Source organism: Aspergillus homomorphus (genome assembly GCF_003184865.1).
Source record: "Aspergillus homomorphus CBS 101889 unplaced genomic scaffold BO97scaffold_22, whole genome shotgun sequence".
NCBI lineage: Eukaryota > Fungi > Ascomycota > Eurotiomycetes > Eurotiales > Aspergillaceae > Aspergillus > Aspergillus homomorphus.
The window spans coordinates 103878-123349 of NW_020291908.1; the positions used below are offsets into that span (position 1 = coordinate 103878).

Genomic DNA, 19472 nt, shown 5'->3' on the forward strand with positions numbered 1-19472 from the left:
AGACACTCTCTTGTCTACTTTGTCCTCCCCGCACGCTGATTGGCGGAACCAGCATCATTTTTATAGTCCTCCATCACTCCCGGGCCACTGCAGGTGCTGATGCTTCCTCTCCAAGGTCGACCGGTCGCATTGCAGTTGCGAGCCCGTTCACAAGTCTTCAATTGAATACGCGTAACATGTTCCTTGGGAGTGATCAGTTTCTTACCAGATTCTTCTTGTCATTTCGTGGTTGCGACTTGCTAATGATGACGGGGTCATGCTGGCTACAACTTCCGGTTTGTGGTAGACCCGGTCGGTTCGCTTTGCAGTCCCAAGTTGAAGGCTCATTTACACGCGAACAGGACTCCCGTGAAAACGAACGACCGGTATTAAAACCAGACGCGTCGAGAGATGTTGATAGCGCTGAACTAGTCTCATCCGTATCTGGCATATACTACCAGAAAATCTCCGCAAGACTGTTCTCCCCATTGGCACTGATTAAGTGGACCGCTTCTTTCCATTGAATTGCTTTGACGTGGGAAGTGTGAAGAATCATTATTTCCGCGATCTGGAAAGAGATGTTCGATATCCTGGAATTACCTAGTAGTTGGTAGCTCTAGCAAGTCAGCCTGGGATCAGGGTTGATGATGTCGCGTGAATTGCCCCGTTGACCCGGCTACCACAGCACATGACCTCACATGACATGCTGACTAAGAAGTCCCCCGGCAAGGGCTCCACCCCAACAACCACTAGTTATGATTGAGTCTAACATCATGAGAATCAACTTGATTCATGCTTGGGATCTTCAGTGTGAGGGTGGAGGTCCGAGTTTCATTGCTGTGGATGAACTAATGAAGTACTTCTCCAATCTAATCTAAATTGTGATACTGCCTTGCGGCGCCTTCGAGCCTAGATACCCCACACAGTTGTGATTGTTTCCGGGGTCCTTCGCAATTGAACTATGCTGTCGGGGCAGTGCGATATCGCTTTCTCCTTTAGGCATTTGTGATAACTGACTGTCAAATCCCATCCCTCCCCAACCCATCATGCCCTTAATGATGGAGGACGGTATCAATGTCGATGATCTTTTCGGGGAGCCCGCTTCCCTTGAGCTGGGCTTGCCTTCTACCACTTCCACTAAGGGCCTGGCCGAGCGCTTGGATGAAATGCGTTTGCTCGGATGCTGCCAGTGAGTCGAACCCCATCGCAAAGCACCTCTCTCAAAGTTGACTAACATCTGAACCAGGAAAATCGCATGGTCAAAACTAGGGTGCATCGCTTACATCGCCCATGATCCGTCCAAGGTCCATGTCCGTTACCTTCAGTGTCAACCCGCCGATGGCAAATGGACGCTTAGTGATGAAACGCCGTTACTGCCGGTCACCGAGGCCCATGGTGGCACTGCCCTAGCCCATCTGAGCTGGAACGAGTCTGGCTCAGATCTAGCGGTGGTTGATCTGTCTGGCCGATTATCAGTCTATTCCATCCCAATCGCACTCAACAGTGTCAACGGACTCCGAGCGCCATCCTTCGAACCCGACGACAGTGCCCAGATCGTCGGCATGCTGTGGCTAAACACACAACGCTCCGTAAGTAACCTGCAGTGACTCTCTGGATGATAACTAAATCCCTGTAGGTGCATGCTTTCTACCAAGCCGCCAAGGTACAGGGTCGCTGGGCTTACTCGCCCTATCGTCGTCGGCCAATTGGTCCCTTCCATCCAGCAAACAAGGCTGCCCTGGTCTACATCACCAGGTCGGGGATGATCAAGCTATTGTATCAGAATCCCGATGGGAAGTGGGACGAGATCTCTGCCGAGTTGAAGAACACTAGTTACTCCGACCGGCTGTTGACCCATGCGGCGTTGGTCGCAACCCAGACTGGGATTCTAGTTGCGACATACTCGACATGCCAGACGATCCGTTTCTATCGAGTGCAAATCATTTGGAACCCTCCTCAGTATGACCCCGCTCAGCAACCCAAACAAAAGCCGCCGCAATTTCCTGTGCCCAGCTTCCGTTTCGCGCATTGCAAGGTTGAGACCTCCTGCAACGTTCCTGGTCCCGTGCGCAACAACGGAGACCCTTCTGATGAACTTCAACAACCTTTTCCCAATTCTCTTTACTGCCTCACTCGCTTGGATATCATCCTCCCAACTTCAGATAACGCTGCAGGATCTTCTGCGACCCCGTGGATCGTTGCTACATTTTCAATCCTCCCCCAGACAGCCCCTGATCACCCACACCAACAGGGACCATCGAGTATCATTGTTCGATGGCAACTCGAATCGGCTCCTCTCACCCTCCACCCAAAATTTGATGAAGTCACGACAAAGAGAAACAGTATGCAGATAAAGGTTAGTGGCTGAAGACTAGTCGAGGTTCTAGAATGAGAAATGCTAATTGTTGTCCAGCCCAAAGCTGTGCTCCGTCGGCTAGAAGACATCTTTTGTGATCGTTATGTCTTGTCGATCGATCACGTTGAATACGCCAATGTATTAGCAGTGACTCACGATGACAGCTCCATTTCTTTCTACGATCCGAAAACCATGGCTGCATTCAACGGGGTTGACGATGCCAGCACGGTGACTAGCTTGGCTCAAGCGGGGTTCCATTATTCCCCGGACACTCCAGGTCAGTAATCCAAAATGTCGGTTCGTGGAGACGATATAGCTAACCAGTCTAACCCGTTTGTATAGCTCTTCATATCAGCTTCTCTCCGAGCGCTTGCGCTGCTGTAACGTTGGACAGTAGCGGACATGTACAGCTTAGGGTGATGGGGCACTCATACGGGGCAGACAATGGTCTTTACGACGAGAGTATGTTGTTGTCTTTCCCATGCTAATTCAAGCGCTAATATAACTGTTCAGACAAATTTTCAGCAGCCATCGCGTCATTGACGTTGGCATTCTGTCGTGGATGCGGAAGTGAAGTCAATACGGACGATATCTTATTAATATTGACACGCCAACTGTCGCCTGGTCAGTTGTGTTGCTTGGTCTTTGATGGACATCTCTGAGTCTAACGCTAGCCACAGACGCTCAAACCTCCTTCATCAATGAAGTCTATCGCGCGCTGCCCATCAACTGCAACTTCACTGTTGAGCAGGACAAGCTGATGAACCACCCGTACATTCCACGCTGTCTCAGCATACAGGCTGCATTAGGGAATAGGGGCAAAAATCAACAACGAAGCTTCGCCTCTTCTGTCTCTTGGTCCATTCTTCAGCTGCGTCATGCTTCTATTCTCTACCCATTCTTCTTCCAATATAATAAAGGGATGCCAGCAGAGCCCCATGATCCTGGTACGACCACCCCCGAACACAATTCGTACCTACCCACTGACAATATGCTGTGCATAGACGTTCTTCGCATGGTCCTTGGGAATACCAAGTGGGCCCTTGACTTTTCATTATACGTCCTCGACCAGATTTTCGACCTTGCCGACGAATTCGAAGATGTAACATCAGATCAAGAAGCTTTCAGCCAGAAACGTAAGTCCGCGGCTCGCTCCACCCTTTGAACCCCGTGTCTAACTAACCTTCATGAACCGGGGCAGTCAAATCCACCAACAATCTCTCTCTCATCATTCTCCTCTCCAGCATGTCACGCGCCTTTCTCCGCTTCATTTGCCGCGGCCTGCGCGGCATCCACGCCGGCTACGCCAGCGCCCCACTCACAGGCGATGGTCGCGTCTACTACTCAGAGATCTGCCAAGCCCTGGGAAAGTCGCCCGCCGCCATCGACGCGTACGAGAAATTCCTCGCGGGGGTCGACTCGGCCGTGCGTCACGCCTACCACAGCGCAGGGTTCGGCGATGCGGAACGCCCCGGCCCCGAGAAGGAGCTACTCGTCAGCGCCCGCATCCCGCCGGCGCTGGTGACCGCCGTATCCACGATCCTGCGGCAGACAGTCCCCAAGCTCCGAGAGGACGTCAACCGCCTGGACATCCTCGAGCGCGACTACAGCTGGCTGGGCTTTGGCTCGGACCACCGCACGGAGCTGTTCCGGCGCACCCGCGCCCTGGATATCATCAAGAAGACCCAGATCCGGCTGAATCATCCCGCGGCGGTCGCCGGGCCCAAGCAGAAGGAGGTTCAGGCCATGGCCGCCGCTGCGGGCGGCCAGCACCTCAGACGGAGGTGTGTGCGCTGCTGTGAGGTCTCCGAGGGCTCGTATCCGCCGCGCTCGGTGTTGGCGTTCCGCATGATCTTCAAGTTGGGATATCTGCGCGCGTGTATTTGCTGTGGGATGTGGGTTTTGGAGTCCGCGGCTGGGTCGGGTGAGGTGGGGAAGCAGATTGGGCCTTCGTAGGTTGGAATCTTGCGGTCGTGGGTTGTGACTGAAGGTTTGCGGATTCAGATTCTGGGGTTAGACGGGTAGTAGGTATCGGCTATGAATGCGAATATAGACCCATGTATTGGTTGCTCTATTCTTTTGGTTGGGGTTTATACTAGAAGCGAACATCAATAGCCAACACGTGGATACTGTTCAGCAACTATGCAGCAACTATACAGTAATACCACAGTTTCAAGACGTAGGATGTCGGCGTCCTAAGACGAGTATAGTTATTTACTACGAAAAGCAATCACAAACACCTTCCAACCTAAACCAAAAGACCATGCATGCTACCCGGACCCTACGAGTATTTACCGTTTATACTGACAGAAAAAAAAAGCTCTGCACAAGGAACAGAAGGTGTATCATGTCATGTAAAGCCTTTCATTGAAGAGAAGAAGAAAAAGAAAAAGCCCATCGATTCTGCATCTTTCTTTCTAAGATCACAAAAATCAAGTTCTAATTTCCTTTTCCCTGTCCCCCCCTTAGATGGAAACCGGACCCCTTCCCACACAAGGTGCCAGGTCAAACCCGTTCATCAATTTTTGTTTCAGAACAATTGACGTGTTCCCGTTTAAAAGAAAAACAAACTCCCATCCTAACCCCAAGGTTTCTTTACATTTAAGCCTGTGAGTGCCAAAGTTAGTGCGTGGGTTCGAACTTAATTGCTGGTCCTTTTGTTTTTGGGACTTTTGTAGAAAGACGTTGGCAGGGTGCGTCGTACCTTAACAGCGTACTTGCGCTGGGGGAAGTGGATCTCCTGCTTGCGCTGGCGCTCGGTCTTGAGGGTGGCCTCGTGCTTGGTGAGGCGGCGACGGATGGCGCGGGTCTGCTTGGCGCGGAGGTCGAGGGGAGCGTACTTCTTGTTCTTGTAGAACAGGCGGAGCTGGGCGCGCTGGTTGGCGTTGATGACGGTGAGAACGCGAGCGATCGACTTGCGGACGTCGTGGCTGTTTTTTCCAGGTGTTCAATCAGTATGTTTCTTCCTTCCATGTCTCTTTGTCTTGTTGTGTTGGTTGCAATGGGCGTGGGATTTCCCCTGGTTCCTTGTGTTGCGAGAATTGCGCCTGTTCAATGTCCAGTTTTTCGTTTGTGTTGATGGTGGGAGATTGCGAAGTTTATTGTTGTCGTGCGAGTGTCGCAGTGTTGTCGAATTGTCCTTCGTTTCCAATATCATTTCCTCTTTTTCTTTTTCTGAATGTGCGATTGTCGTTGTAAGATTCCAATATCCGTCTCTTGCATTGTTCCATCCAATCGCAGGTCGCAATTTCGCAATCACAGGTAACCAAAAGAAAGGGCAACAAAAGGGGAGTTTCATGTATCAACGCACATTCTCGTGGTCTTCGACGAGGCACCGTTGGAGATCTTCTGGACACGGAGCTGGCTGAGCTCGGTCTTCAACTCCTCCAACTGCTTGGTGAGGTCATCCTTGCTCTTTCCCCAGAGCTGACCAGCCTTGACCTTGGACGACTATTTTCAGAAAACGAAATCATCAGCGCTGATTTTCCTGTCGAACAGCATTCCAACATACCATGGTGGGCGGCTTCGTGTCGGTATCGTAACGGGTTGTCGACGTGAAGGGGATTGAAGATGGACCGGGTCAATTTGGTGATGGTCGTTGTGGGACTAGGGTTTGATTTTTTCTGGGTGTGCGGCGGCCTAAGCGGGCACGTGATGTGTGGCTGGTGCGGGTGGTTTTGTGGTTGTGCTGGCTGTGGGCGGTGTGGGCGGTGTGTCCAATGCGGCCTGGGTGCCTGGAGGGGAGGGAAAGGGAAGATGGGGCAGCTGCGGCAGCGGCAGCGGCAGCGGACAACGGAGGGCGGCGTCATCCTGTCTGACTTGGCGCCTGCGCGCGCATGGCGGCCTGGTAGTTTCAACTTAGCTATCATCTAGACTACGTGCTTGTGACAGTTGGTTTTCCGCAGGTCGGACAGAACTTCGCTCAAGTACTTGCTGTATATCTTGACCTCGGGCCGGTTCAACTTGTTCTACATCCGTCATTTTTCCGTTTCTCTTAATCTATTCACTGCATTTTCTCCGCCTCTCATTCAGATGGCTACTTCAACCGGATCAGGCTGGACACAGCTCCGACAACAAGCCCGATCTCTAGAGACTCAGGTACGTACCATGATTTACCTACTCATTCATTCATCCATCTATTCCAATTTCAAATTCCGCAGCAAGCACACTAACCAGCCAACCCCCACAGACCGAGAACCTATTCCACACCTACTCACAATACGCCGCCTTATCCAAACCACCGCCGACCCCCTCCGAAGAAGAACTCCGCAACGAATCCCAACTCAAGGACATTCTCGACCGAGTGAGCAAGCCATCCCTCTCCCTTTACACAAAGGCGCCCTCCCCACCACTAACCCAGAGTCAAATAGCGAGAAACCCTCATCGCCCAACTCTCCCGCCTCCTCGACTCCGAAGCGACCCTCACCTCCTCCGCCCTGAAGCAGAACAATCTCGCCCGGCACCGCGAGATCTTGCACGACCACCGCCGCGAGCTCGCCCGTCTGACCGCCGCCATCGCCGAGGCCCGCGACCGCGCCAACCTGCTCTCCAACGTCCGCAACGACATCGACTCCTTCCGCTCCAGTAACCCCGCCCAGGCCGAGGCCGACTACATGCTCGAGGAGCGCGGCCGCATCGACGAGAGCCACAACGTCATCGATGGCGTGCTGAGCCAGGCGTACGCCATCAACGAGAACTTCGGATTGCAGCGCGAGACGCTGGCGAGCATTAATCGCAGGATCGTGGGCGCTGCGGGCCAGGTGCCGGGGATGAATGCGTTGATTGGGAAGATTGGGTCCAAGAGGAGGAGGGATGCGGTTATTCTCGGGGCGTTTATCGGGTTCTGCTTCTTGGTGGTGTTTTTGTTGAGATAGGGTTTTGTTTCTGGTGGTGGTGGGGATGTGGGTTGGGGTTGTTGATAATGAGTTTGACTGAGGGTACGAGAGGCGTTTGGGATTGTTTCCTTTTTCAAGTACGTTATACAAAGTATACTAATAGGGAGGACGGCATGTTGTTGCTCTCTCCCCTCGGTGTTGGAGGTGTCTCTGTCTGCGTCTGCGTGCTTAGCATCTCTATCTTACAGTGCACACACTACTAAACACAAGTATGTACATACATATACACACACTAGATGCTTCTCCCGTGGGCCCCATTTGCTGGTACGCAAGAGTATCAAGGCATAACCACCCTAGCCTTCTTCACCTGCTCTCCCTTCTCCTCGCTAGCCCACTCCGCAGCCGGCGTCTCACTCTCGACACTGACGCGCCGCTCCTGTACCAACTTCCGCACGCCATTATTCAACGCCTCCAACTCCTGCGGCTCAGCATTTCCACTACCCGCCCACCGAATCCGACAGTTCTCATCCAGCAGATACACATACCCAACCTTAGAGTTCATCATACCGATCATCTCCTTGAGACTGCGGTCCACACCCTTGCTCACGAGAAAATACCGCTCATGCTGCGCCGCAGGCAACTTCTTCCGCATCGACCCCATGAACATCCGCACCAGCATCCGCTTCAGCACGTTCTCCTCGAGGTTAATGTCGACCTTCTGCACGACGCTGCCGTCCTTGTCCTTGTCGCCGCCAGCCGCCCGGAACGCCTCGTACAGGCCCGGGTTCTTGTCCGCGTGCGTGAACGTCGCCGCCTGCGTCTCCGCCCACAGTCCCGAGAACAGGCTGACCACTGTGATCCGGCCCCGGAAGAGCGGCGTCGTGTGCCGCGGCTTGCCCGCCGATGCTAGCGTCAGTCCGCACATGTTCGGGAAGTATAGCGCCTTGTCCCGCTTGAAGAGCCGTGTGTTCGACCGGAAGGTCTTGCCTGAGTGGTGACGCATGTTGCTCCAGTCGCGGAAGTAGGGTTGGATTACTTGGTTGGCTCTGCGAGGAAGGAATTGCGGGTTAGTTTTTGTGCTTTTGGGGAGTGTAGAGGGTTTGATTTGGTTGCTCGATGGGGGGTAGGAATGGGTTCGGGTGATAAGGGGCAAGATCGCGTACAGTTCTTTCCGCCTCTCCAGGTGTCGCTCGTAGTTCACGAAGTCATCGCGTCGTTGCCGGAACGATCGGTCGTCGACGCCCGTGTTCTGGCCCTCCTGCGGTGGCACGGTCGACCCTATCGGTCGGTCCAGAGACGGAGGCACGAAGTCCTTGTCGCCTGGTTGGCTGGTCGATAGTGATGGGATCTTGGACGCTGTCGGCGAGTAGATCGGTTTCGATGCGACGGCCCTCTTGCTGGCGTCCGTGGCTTTGCTTGGTGCGGAGGCTTTGCTGCTGGTTTTGCCGTTGGTATAGTACCGCAGCGCTGGCTTGTGGAGGTACGCCGTCGCCGTGCGCAATTGACAGCTGAGACAGCGACCGTTTTGCAGGTCTGCGACGGACGACACGAGCCTGTTGGGCTTCCACATCGTGAGGGCTTCGCTTGGGGTGACTCGGTGCGAGGATGTTGTTGGAATTGGTTTGTCGGAGCTGTATGCAAAACTGCCGTAGTTCCGCCTACGGACAGGCTGGGCTCCAGATCCACCCCTGCAGTCCCCGACTTTAATTGATTCCCGTCGTCGATCCCGTGACTTGGTGGCATTTTCGTGGTTCGGGCTACGCGTGACTACTCCGTTTGCTCGTGTCACCCCTTGGTTATTCACCTTGTGTTCTATTGTAATCTTGCTTGTATCGTGCCTACCTCGTCTGCCTACTAGGCAGCACCGACGCAAGGACTACTCATGGCTCGACGGCTTCTGGGTGTCGCGACCTCAGCCACCATACCATGGCGTCGGCGGATGCGGCCAAGAAGGCCTTCTTTGAGGCCCTCGAGCGGTTAGATTCTTTGTCGGACGAGGAGGACGATCGAGTGACCCCCGTTCTTCATTCTTCGCTGAAGAAAGGTATAAAAGATGGGTGCTCTGGTGTTCCCAGGTCGAAACTGACTCAATCTGAAGTCCGAGTGGTTGCAGCGTCTTCTGCTATTAAAGTTTGCACTGAGCAGGTTAATCAGTCTCATCCTGTGATTGCACGAACAGACGATATCCAGGCGGAGGTGCAAGTCTTGAAGAGCTCGAAGACTGAGGTGGAGATGACTCGCAACAAAAAAGCCGTACCTGCCTCGGGTAATGGTAAACGACAATACTTGGCCAGGGCTATCCCGGAACAACTGCAGGTCTTCAAAGGTCTTGTCTTTCGTAAGATTGCTCTCACTATCGCCTCATAAGCTTGGCCCAGAACTCACATACTCGTCGTCCGCAGTCTTCTTCCCGAACAACAGCGCGTCTAGCCTTCGACGTCTGCGCATCCAGCGCGCGCAGGACTATGGTGCCTCTGCCGCAGATACCTGGGGTGACCATGTCACCCATCTCATAGTCGACAAGGGACTCACCTTCCACGACGTCATGAAGCATCTACACCTCGAGACGTTCCCGGTAGGTAGGCAGACAGCAGAGCTGGGACCAGCTACACCCGCTGACATGGACACAGCCACAAGTTGCGCTCGTGGACGAAAGTTACCCCTCTGAGTGCGTCAAGTTTCGCTCCGTATTAAACACCGCCCAGGTGCGGTTCCGCGTCACCAGTACACCTGTCCCTGCAGGAGAAAAAGGTTCTTCGTCTGTGGAAGATCCTCCAGAGAGTGGGTCTTTGCCGCTGAAACCGAGCAGACGAGAGCTGCAGCGCGAGACGCAGTTACAACTCTCGCATACTGAGGTGGATGCTCGGGTTGTTGGGGGTCAGGTCACTGAGCGGCAGGCTATCGAACAACAACCTGCTGAGCTATATACTGAAGATCCGGTCATCGAGTGCGTGGAAGACACATTTGCTGTCTCCGAGCCTGTTCGCGAGAGGGATGTTTTGGACTGTATCATCGAGGAAGCGAAGGCTGTGAAAGACCTGGTGAGTGCAGACAAAGAACTCGCCTGGAGACTCGATCTAATCGATCGTAGCCTCTAGACTCTGATGATGAACATCCCAGTACGGCTGAGACATCAGATTCTGAGGAGTCTGATTCGGCCGCCTCATGCCGGAAGAAAAGGAAGATGAGCGCACGTAGTAGTGATGGGGCGCGATCGGCCTGGCAGCAGAGTTTTGTATGCATGCAGAAGCATGATACAAAGGCCAATGCTGAAAATGCGAACAATCGGACCATCGCCGTCCTCCAGCAAATGCTGGACTACTATGATCGATCAGGTGATCAATGGCGCACGCTCGCCTATCGCAAGGCGATCAGTGCCCTTCGGAAACATCCGAAGAAAATCGCCACCAGATCCCAGGCTCTGTCCCTGCCTGGGATCGGCACGCGTCTGGCTGACAAAATCGAAGAGATTGTCTTCACGAACCGTCTGCGTCGGTTGGAAAACGCCAGCAGTACTCCCGAAGATCGGATACTGCAGGAGTTTCTGGGCGTCTATGGCGCTGGCATCACCCAGGCCTCGAGATGGCTTGCTCAAGGCTACCGGTCGCTGGAGGACTTGAGAACTAAAGCGCCCCTTACTCCGAATCAGCGGGTGGGCGTGGAGCATTATCACGACTTCGCCCAGCGTATTCCACGGAACGAGGTTGAAGTGCATGGTGAAATCGTGCGGGCGGCAGTGCGAAAGGCCGACCCAGCGATGCAGGTCATCATTGGAGGTTCCTACCGACGTGGTGCATCCAGTTCAGGCGACGTCGACCTGATCATTACCAAGCCGTCCGCTACAATCGAGCAGATTCAGACCCTCATGGTCGAGACCGTTGTCCCGGGGCTTTTCCAGCAGGGCTTTCTACAAACCAGCCTGGCAGCCACCTCCCGCGGGGATGGATCCAAGTGGCACGGGGCCTCGAAGCTTCCTGACGGTCGGCTCTGGCGACGTATTGACCTGCTCTTCGTGCCCGGATCCGAGATCGGGGCAGCTTTGATCTACTTTACCGGCAATGACATCTTCAACCGAAGCATGAGACTTCTGGCCAGCAAGAAGGGCATGCGGCTCAACCAACGAGGGCTCTATGCGGATGTGCTACGCGGACCCCAGCGGGTCAAACTGACGACAGGTCGGCTGGTCGAGGGACGCGATGAGCGACGCATCTTCGAGATACTGGGAGTTCCCTGGCGGCCTCCCGAGCATCGCATCTGCTGATGTGCCCAAACGGGTCTCTGGGTTTACCTGCCTCTCGAAAGACACGTAGGGGCAGGACGGGAAGCGGGATGACAGATAACATCGGAGCTGCCAGCTGGGACCCAGTGGTGATGCATTGGCTTTTTTGGCATCTCAGACCGACTTCTCTCCGTGCGTCAGATCGCTAGCTGTATGTACCGTACGTACATACACGGCAACAGCCCGGAGGCCCGAAATTCCCGCAGTCAAACCAGGGAGGGGCTGGACAGCGGGAATGAATGATGTGGTTCATTGAGGGTGTTTTTTTGAATTATTCTGGGTGTTTTCAAACCCCTTGAATTGATTTGTATTACATTGAGACTCGAAATTGCCACTAGTAACAGTGATAACATGTATATACGATACTTCTCAGTCCATGTAGAGTTTAGTTGTGATTCGGAGCCGAGACCGAAGAAAAGGCGGTCACAGGAGGTTAGATTCATGGTTGAGATTGAGGAGAGGGAGGGAGTAAGAGTGTAAGAAAGACACACAGAGAGAGAGAGAGAGAAGCATTGAGGGAGGGAGGTGTGGATGTGAGAGGTGGACCAGCCAGTGATGGTCGCACAGAGAGGGTTTAGCGAAGAACGAGTGACAGACAAACAGACAGACCAAAGGTAAGAAGGATGGGTGTTTTCCAACTCATCTTTTTTATTCTTTCTTCCTCATCTACATTCACATACATCCACACGCAGCACTTGGAGAAGATTCACCGATCTCATCACCGCCTTTCATGCGGTGAAGCGCATCCCAACCGAAACCCGACCAACCCGTGACTTTGGAGGGCGGCCAGTGACAGACCGCCCGTGTAAAAGTCGGTGTTTTGCCGCGACTCGCAACATTATTCCCTTCCATCCCACTCCTTTCGACTCTTTCCTCCCCCATCCCTCACCTGCATTGTCATCCGATCCCCTCTTGCAATTGCCGTCATTGCCTTACTGACTGCTTTGCGCCTCTGTCGCGACTCTTCCCACCCCTTTTGACCCACTGAGACCTGATCTTCGAGCGGGTGGTGGGTTCTGCCGGTCGGGATTGTGGCCAACTGCTATTTTGCCATCCGCTCTCCCTCTTCCACCCCTCGTCCGCTTTCCCCTGTGTGCGTCACTCCGGTCGTGCTCCATTTTACTGCCGGTCTTTCCCTCCAACCCTATTCTTCAAGGAAAAAGAAAAACATCTCTGAATAACCTTCCCAAACCAGGGTCTGTGACTCGAGATTCTCCTCGATTCCCTTGACCCTTGGGATTCCCTTCCCACCCCCCCCCAATCCTCGTGTCTTCTGCCACCCACGCCTTCCGCAATGGGTCGCAAGCCAAATCAGTTGATCCTCGAGTTCTTCATCCGCGGCCAGAAGCTCGAGGACGCCAGTAATCGCTACCAACACACCTGCAAAGCCTGCGGCGAAAAATTTCCCAAGGGTCGCATCGATAGTCTGACCAACCATCTCGTCAAAAAGTGTCAGGCGATCCCTCTGCGCGACCGACAACGCGTCTTGTTGCGACTTCACGAACTTCCCGACCTTGCCGACGGCGATCAAAACAAAGACGTGACGGGACCGAACAAAGGCAAGTCGGTGGATTTGCCCTTCACGGCTGCAGCTCGGCAGAATTTCGACGGGCTTAACGTGTTGGCCGAGGCTTCGAGACAGGTGGGCGCCTCCGACCAGACCAAACGGGGCGGGCCCGCGTACACTCAGTCGTTGACGGTTGGAGGCAAGACGGTCGTCGTGGATCCTGCACTCGAGGCCGAGGGCTTCCAGGGTAATCCGACTCAGCCAGAGACGGTCGAGGAGGATGTGAAGCCACCTGGTAAGTTGTTGTTTTCTTTTCTGGTTGCATTCGAACTTTGTTAGCAACACGGTTGTGTGGGGTGGTCCATTCACTAATGTCGTTTTTGCGCGCCCACAGGAACCCCTCAACCAGCTTCCAACGCCTCTTCCCTGCCTTCCCTTCCCAGTAGTTCCCCAGCCGAACCACAACCGTCTGCATCTCCGGCAATGGCGGAAGCGTCCCTCGCGACCGATCCCGCTGCCAACGCGCGTCAGTCACAGTTGTCCATGATCGCCGCCTCTGCGAGTGAGATGGTGCCTCACGGACTTCCGATGGACCAAGATTCTACTGTCGGACTTGGAGACGGCCTTCCCAAAATGAGTCCGCCTTGGAATCAACAGCTTTCCACCCAGGAGCAGCTCCTTTTCGACAGCCTTCATGAACACGACCCTACCCTGACCGCCGCTACGCAGCGCGCAGCATCCTTCCCCCGTCCGATTGCGATGAATCCGAACTCGCAAGCCAAGGGCTTCGTGAACGAGTTTGGAAACTCGACTAAGCCTACAAAGCCCAAGGTGCGCGGTCGGTTCTCCGCTGCACGACGCAGGGAGGTCCAGGAGGTCAGAAAGCGGGGCGCTTGTATTCGCTGTCGCATGCTGAAGAAGCCGGTATGGACTGGTCTTACCATTCTGGTTAGTGTTCTACTGACAGGTCATGTCTAGTGCTCCGGAGACAGTCCTTGCACCACCTGTGCTAGCGTCGAGAGCGCTCGTCTGTGGAAGCACCCTTGCATCCGTACTCGGATTGCCGAAGAATTCGAGCTTTACAACGCAAGTATGTTTGTCGTGTTCCCGGTCATGTCTGGATAGGCGCTAATAGTCACAGACTTGCACGCTACACTGGCATATCACGATGTGAGCGGCATTCGAAACCAGGTCAAATTCGAACACTACGCTGGTCGTATTGAGGTCACTCACTTCGAGGAGAGCTTGGTTTACGTCACTTTCAGCGCGCTTCACGGTCACAAGTCTTCTGCTTCCACACTCGATCCTCAGCTGCAGGGTCTGGGGGATGAGACACAATTCCAGGGACCTCTTTCTGAGCTGTACTTGCTGGATAGCGATGCCGATGACCTGCCCGGCAAGATCGAGATGTACATCAAGAAGACCGCGCCCTACTTCTATGAGCGTGAGACTTCGGAGTTCATGCGACCCACCTTGATGCTTGCAGCAGAGTTAAGTCAGCAGAAGAAGGTATGTTTCCATCGCTGGGTATACGAGACACGCTACTAACAGACACCTAGGACATGTTGCTGGAACGTGTGTTGGAGCTGTGGATTGCTACCCATATCCTAGTGGATTCGGAGCTGCAGTGGAAGACGTACTGTAACCCCACTCTTCCGCCGACCTCGGTGCACTCTTTCGCGCAGCCTTCCGATGATGGTCGCACACCGATCGACGAGGTCACCAATAACGAATCATATGCTCTGCTGTGCTGCCAGCTGCGTGCGGCAACCGAGAAGCGTGCGTCCCAACTGAGCAAGTCGGTGATGAACGACCTCGAGCGGCGACTTCTGCAGCGCCAGCAGAGTGGTTGGTTTGAGACCTTCCTGGTAGCGATCATCTTGTTGAACTGTGTGGAGAGGACTTGCTGGTTATTCCGCTCCTGGGACGACGACAACTTCGCTCAGCGTGTAAGTGGCATGATTTTGAGGGTTACGCTCAAGCATACTAACACATCGACAGTGGCCGTTGGACAAGCGCCCTACTTATTACGCCAGCCAGGGTGACCGCTTTTCGGATATCTTGCATATGCTGTTGAAGATGCGCAGCTTACCGCCTAAGGCGACTCCGCGCCCCGATACCGGAATCCTCAAGGCGGTGGACGGGAGTGACGAGAACGCGGCGCGCTGGTTCGACATGATCAAGATCACCTGTAAGATCTCCCTTCTGCCCTTCATCCACTCAAGAACCAGGAAGCTGACAGAGCCAATAGCCTTGTTTCTCGAACAGCGTCAAACCACCGTTTTTGACCCTGCCGACTCTCGTTCCCTCGACCTCCGCTACGGAGCCAAACTCCTGCCCCCATCCAACGTCTACACCTAATTTCTTTTGACCATATCTTGCCTATCGTCTATCTTACCTACCTCCCTAGCTAGCTAGTTGAACCTTGTGTGTTACCATTACAGTTACCACCAAGAAAGAATAGGAAGCAAAAACGCCACACACCTTCAAAAACAAAACTAAGCGGAATGACCCTGATGATGAGAAATTTTGATTCCTACTTCACTTTTACTTACTTCCACATTAAGCGGATTTCGTTTCGACTTGTCTTTGCGATATCTTGTGCCTGAAGGTTTTTTAGTTGTCGTTCTTGTTATTGTTATTGTAGTGAGTATGCTTTAATATTAGTTGGTATGGGGGAGTTCATTTATTTTGCAGTGGGGTGGTGAGGTGGTTGACTGAATCAGGGAGGTAGGTTTGGTCGTTGATGATGTTGCACGTTGATATTATCTGTTAATAATCTCAAAACAATCAATTTCCCTACTTCAGTTACAGTGTCTGTGTCGATTAGTGTGGTGTTGGCTGCTATGTATTGGGATGGTCTGAAATGGGCTCTTGCTGCATCTTACGAAGTCCTGGGAGAGGTCTCCGTTCGTAATGGAAATATCTGGATAGGCGACTCATCGGACTATGTCATGAATCCATTCTTCTTGTTCCAGGGGGTAAAACGCTCCCTAAAATATTCCTCGTCTGCCAGAAATAGAACCCGGAACGATATTTCTAACATCAACTTCCGCTGGTGCCAGATCCTTTAGATTAAGTGGTGGTCATAATTCCCATATCGGGCCCAATATAGAAAGAGAGTCCATAAAAGACAGGCTATACTGCATAAGAGCACCCTCCTATCCTCATCCATCTCTGAAAAGATCAGAACCTCCCTTCCCCAAAGTAAAGATCCAGCATGAACACAAGAATAGCACCAACAATGCAACCCAAACGAACTAAACCAGACCTGCATTGAACTAGACACCACAAAACCCTGATAAGAAATAAATATCCCCCCCTCCCCAACCACCTCTCCCTCCATAGTCCCCCACCCCCACCCAAACCCACCCCTTAAGAATTAAATAATTAATTTTTAACTTTTTCCCCCCCCCCCCCCCCCCTCCTCCCTTCCGCAACGCAACCCCCGAAACATCCCCCCGAACAATCACCTCCCCGTCCCCAACGGGATCCGGATGCGCCCGCGTACGTAAATACCGCTGACACACTTTCGTCTCGATGCGGGTGACCATGGGGTTGAATCCCACGGATTTGAAGTTTTTCGGTAGCTGCTGCTGCTGCCGCGGGGGGGACCGGGGCATCCGGGGCGCTGCTGCGAGGGAGGTCACTGTCGCTGCGGCGTGCTGGAGAGCGAGGGCGGCGTGCTCTGCGTACTTGGGGTTTTTGTCGATTCGCATGGCGGTCTGGTTTAGCAGGAGGTTTAGCGTGGTTTTTAGGTCTAGGAGGTCTTCGCGTTCTTCGACGGTTAGCTTTGTTGTTGGGGGGTTCGTTTGGTTGGGGGTGATTTGGGGGTTTTGGGAGTTTCGGTTAAGGTTAAGGGGTGTGGTGGTTACGAGTTGGGGGTGGAGTGTTTGCAGTTCTTGGGGTTTGATTCTGGGTGTTGAGGGCGTTGGGGACGGGGTTGGTTCTGGGTTGTGGTTGAGGCTTGAGGTTGGAGCTGTGGGTGTGGGTTGTTCTGGGGGTGTGGTATCTTGTGGCTCTTGTGTGAGAGGCGTGCTGGTGGTTGATTCTGGATGGTGGTAGCTGGAGGTTGAGGGTCGTTCTTCGGGCTGTTCTTGTTCTTTGGGTCGGATGTTGGTGCTGGGTATGGTGCCGGTTGGAGGCTCGTTCATCAAAGAAGTGCTTGGGACTGTACTGCTCGTCGGAGAGGTAGCCTGGATAGGGGCACGGCTGGTGGATGTGCAGGGCACGGCGCTGGTTGAGGTTCCATGGTGAGTGGAGGCGTTGCTGGAGGTTGAGCTGGGTGGGAGTGAGGCATTCCCCCATGACGCTGAGCTAAGAGGAATGGGGCCATTACTGGAGGGAGGATTCGAGGTATTGCTGGAGGCCGAGTGAGGACGCTTGGAGGCTTTTCTGGTGTTAGAGCTGGGAGGATTGGAACCATTACTGGGCGCTGAGCTGAGCTGGCTGAAGGCATTGCTGGAGGTTGAGCCAGGAGGGCTTGAGGTATTGCTAAACACTGTGCTGGAAGAGATGGAGGTGTTGGTAGATGCTGATTGGAGACGCTTAGAAACATCGCTGGACCCTAAGCTGGGGGAGATGGAGGCATTTCTGGAGATACAGCCGGTAGGAACGGAGACAGTGCTGGCGGCCGAGTGAGGAGGTTTTGAGGAATTGCTGGACACTGAGCTGGGAGAGATGAAACCCTTGCTGGAGGCCGACTGAGAAAGACAGGAGACATAGCTGGCGGCTACAAGCCTATTGTACTCCGCCTCCGTGATAGGCGAAGCCTTGTTAATCACGACATGCCTAAGCTGAGCAACCTTCCGCTTGATCTGCATTCGAGGAGTCTCGCGGGTGAGGGACCCCTTGTGCTGGGCGATGATCTCCTTGAATTTGGCATCATGCAGTTCGAGCAGGGCCATCGAGGCGCCGACGCCCTGGTTTGATGTATTATCGTGCTTGGGAGGAGCCTGCTCGTCCTCGTGTTCGTCGTCGTCAAACATGTCGTCATTGATGATCACGTAGTCATCCTCTTCATCATGGTCCTCGTTCGTATCCTCCTCATCTTCCTCCACCTCTTCCTCGTCTACCTCCCCATTCTCTTCAACAACATCACCCCCAACCCTCAACTCAGCCCTCGCATTCCTCTCCGCAACATAAGAAGCCAAAATCCAAGCAACATACTCATCAAATTTCTCCCAGATCTTCTTATCGAAGAATGTCCCTGACCAGCCAGAGCCCGTACTCTCAGACCCAAACTCATCGTCTTCGTCACCAGCAGGATGATAAAGAGCCAGGTCGGTGGTGATTCCCGCTTCCGGAAGCATGAGAAAGGAGTCTAGCACGGCTGCGGAGCTGGTGCCGGCTTCTATGCCTTTGTTTGCGATGTAGGCTGGGGAGTGGCCGAGGAGGGGGTGGGTGATGTGTTCACTATTTAGTGTTAGTTTTCTTGGTTTAGTTTGGGATGGGGGTTATATGTGGTAGATTTTGGTTGGGGGGGTTACAGGATGGTTGATTGTGGGGTGGGGTATATCTGATATAGTCCTTGTGGGGGTATGTAGGATGGGCTGATTGTAGCATGGGGAAAAGAGGACAGAGCATACTATGTAGCAGCGAAGAGTCCTGCGCTGAAGTTGTTGGCGATGGTGGAGAGCAAGGCTATGGTGTATGCAAACAGAGTCGTTGCGATTTGCACTAGAGGTTCAAATCTGTAGGAGGCGAGCTGGGGCTCGGCTGGTATGACTGAGGTAGACATTTTGAGATTATGGATGGTTAGGGATGCTTGTAGTATTGAACTATCTTAAGACTTATTGTGGATGTTGACTGTGTTTCTATGTATGCATGATAATGATAATGGATTTTGGCTGGTGGAGCTATTAGATAGATATGTTAAGATATTTTAGAGATGAGCAAAACTGATGCTTGATGGGTCACGAGAAGAAGAGGAGGGAGGGAAGAAGTTCGAGGGGCGAGTTGGATGCTTATATAGGCCTGGATAATGGAACTATTCCCGTGAGATTCATTCAATGGTTCCGGACAGACGTGGCGGGGTCAGTTCCCTGACCCTATTTCATTCACTGTTGTTCGAGGGGGCAGTTTGGAAGGCGGGATACATCGGCAGGCTGGCTGGATGCAGAACCATAAGAACAAGTGATCAAGCTGTACCTTCTTACGACTGAAGTCAAAGGTGTATGGGTAGGACTCAAGCTTGCAGAAGATGAGCTCGCTTTTCAGCTTCGAATTTTTACTATCTTACGTGTATAGAATTGGCAGAGAAGCATTACTTGTATATCATGACTCTGCGTGGAAACAATATGTAGAGGCACACGGATATTGCCAACATTAGGCATAGGGTACCCGGCATATCAAGTGTACAAACAGGCACTGCCAGAGGACTGAAGACTCAGAGAGCGGACCACGAGTATTGAAGAATAACAACGAGATAGGGTATATAGCATTCGAAGCAAGAACAGCCATGATAACCATAATAAGATAAAACAGGATACTACAGATGCTTCCCTCAATCAGAAA

The 19472-nt window shown here is 53.2% G+C and overlaps 8 protein-coding genes across 8 annotated transcripts; 4 read left to right on the top strand and 4 right to left on the bottom strand.

The window, feature by feature from the left end:
- The first annotated feature begins 772 nt into the window (after nucleotides 1-772).
- Nucleotides 773-4405, top strand: BO97DRAFT_443803 (mediator of RNA polymerase II transcription subunit 16). The gene is made up of 9 exons (XM_025698401.1): nucleotides 773-1168; nucleotides 1226-1568; nucleotides 1616-2335; nucleotides 2393-2612; nucleotides 2678-2797; nucleotides 2849-2959; nucleotides 3016-3282; nucleotides 3340-3471; nucleotides 3537-4405. The coding sequence occupies exons 1-9, from the start codon at nucleotides 1026-1028 to the stop codon at nucleotides 4289-4291; spliced, it is 2811 nt and encodes a 936-aa protein (XP_025550594.1). The 5' UTR covers nucleotides 773-1025; the 3' UTR covers nucleotides 4292-4405.
- Nucleotides 4406-4686: 281 nt separating this feature from the next.
- BO97DRAFT_406123 (60S ribosomal protein uL29) lies at nucleotides 4687-5915 on the bottom strand. The gene is made up of 4 exons (XM_025695349.1): nucleotides 5847-5915; nucleotides 5646-5785; nucleotides 5040-5265; nucleotides 4687-4942 (listed from the first exon to the last, which is right to left on the bottom strand). Exons 1-4 carry the CDS (start codon nucleotides 5847-5849, stop codon nucleotides 4937-4939), a joined length of 375 nt encoding a protein of 124 aa, XP_025550595.1. The 5' UTR covers nucleotides 5850-5915; the 3' UTR covers nucleotides 4687-4936.
- A 266-nt stretch (nucleotides 5916-6181) lies between these two features.
- On the top strand, nucleotides 6182-7463 carry BO97DRAFT_470925 (putative vesicle transport v-SNARE protein Gos1). Its single transcript, XM_025699999.1, has 3 exons — nucleotides 6182-6433; nucleotides 6525-6638; nucleotides 6706-7463. The coding sequence occupies exons 1-3, from the start codon at nucleotides 6368-6370 to the stop codon at nucleotides 7207-7209; spliced, it is 684 nt and encodes a 227-aa protein (XP_025550596.1). The 5' UTR covers nucleotides 6182-6367; the 3' UTR covers nucleotides 7210-7463.
- Nucleotides 7464-7470: 7 nt separating this feature from the next.
- On the bottom strand, nucleotides 7471-8892 carry BO97DRAFT_95436 (mitochondrial ATPase complex subunit ATP10). The gene is made up of 2 exons (XM_025701163.1): nucleotides 8334-8892; nucleotides 7471-8216 (listed from the first exon to the last, which is right to left on the bottom strand). Exons 1-2 carry the CDS (start codon nucleotides 8738-8740, stop codon nucleotides 7508-7510), a joined length of 1116 nt encoding a protein of 371 aa, XP_025550597.1. The 5' UTR covers nucleotides 8741-8892; the 3' UTR covers nucleotides 7471-7507.
- A 547-nt stretch (nucleotides 8893-9439) lies between these two features.
- On the top strand, nucleotides 9440-11431 carry BO97DRAFT_346871 (DNA-directed DNA polymerase IV; the record flags this gene model as incomplete). Its single annotated transcript, XM_025691830.1, has 3 exons — nucleotides 9440-9745; nucleotides 9801-10211; nucleotides 10262-11431. 3 exons carry the CDS (start codon nucleotides 9440-9442, stop codon nucleotides 11429-11431), a joined length of 1887 nt encoding a protein of 628 aa, XP_025550598.1.
- A 112-nt stretch (nucleotides 11432-11543) lies between these two features.
- Nucleotides 11544-12007, bottom strand: BO97DRAFT_95334 (uncharacterized protein). Its single transcript, XM_025701162.1, has one exon. It carries the CDS (start codon nucleotides 11890-11892, stop codon nucleotides 11656-11658), a length of 237 nt encoding a protein of 78 aa, XP_025550599.1. The 5' UTR covers nucleotides 11893-12007; the 3' UTR covers nucleotides 11544-11655.
- A 310-nt stretch (nucleotides 12008-12317) lies between these two features.
- Nucleotides 12318-15714, top strand: BO97DRAFT_470928 (uncharacterized protein). The gene is made up of 7 exons (XM_025700000.1): nucleotides 12318-13251; nucleotides 13351-13880; nucleotides 13935-14046; nucleotides 14098-14465; nucleotides 14516-14905; nucleotides 14958-15147; nucleotides 15208-15714. The coding sequence occupies exons 1-7, from the start codon at nucleotides 12744-12746 to the stop codon at nucleotides 15315-15317; spliced, it is 2208 nt and encodes a 735-aa protein (XP_025550600.1). The 5' UTR covers nucleotides 12318-12743; the 3' UTR covers nucleotides 15318-15714.
- Nucleotides 15715-16237: 523 nt separating this feature from the next.
- BO97DRAFT_453963 (uncharacterized protein) lies at nucleotides 16238-18696 on the bottom strand (the record flags this gene model as incomplete). The annotated part of the gene is made up of 3 exons (XM_025699089.1): nucleotides 16238-16330; nucleotides 16487-18371; nucleotides 18545-18696. 3 exons carry the CDS (start codon nucleotides 18694-18696, stop codon nucleotides 16238-16240), a joined length of 2130 nt encoding a protein of 709 aa, XP_025550601.1.
- Nucleotides 18697-19472: the final 776 nt, after the last annotated feature.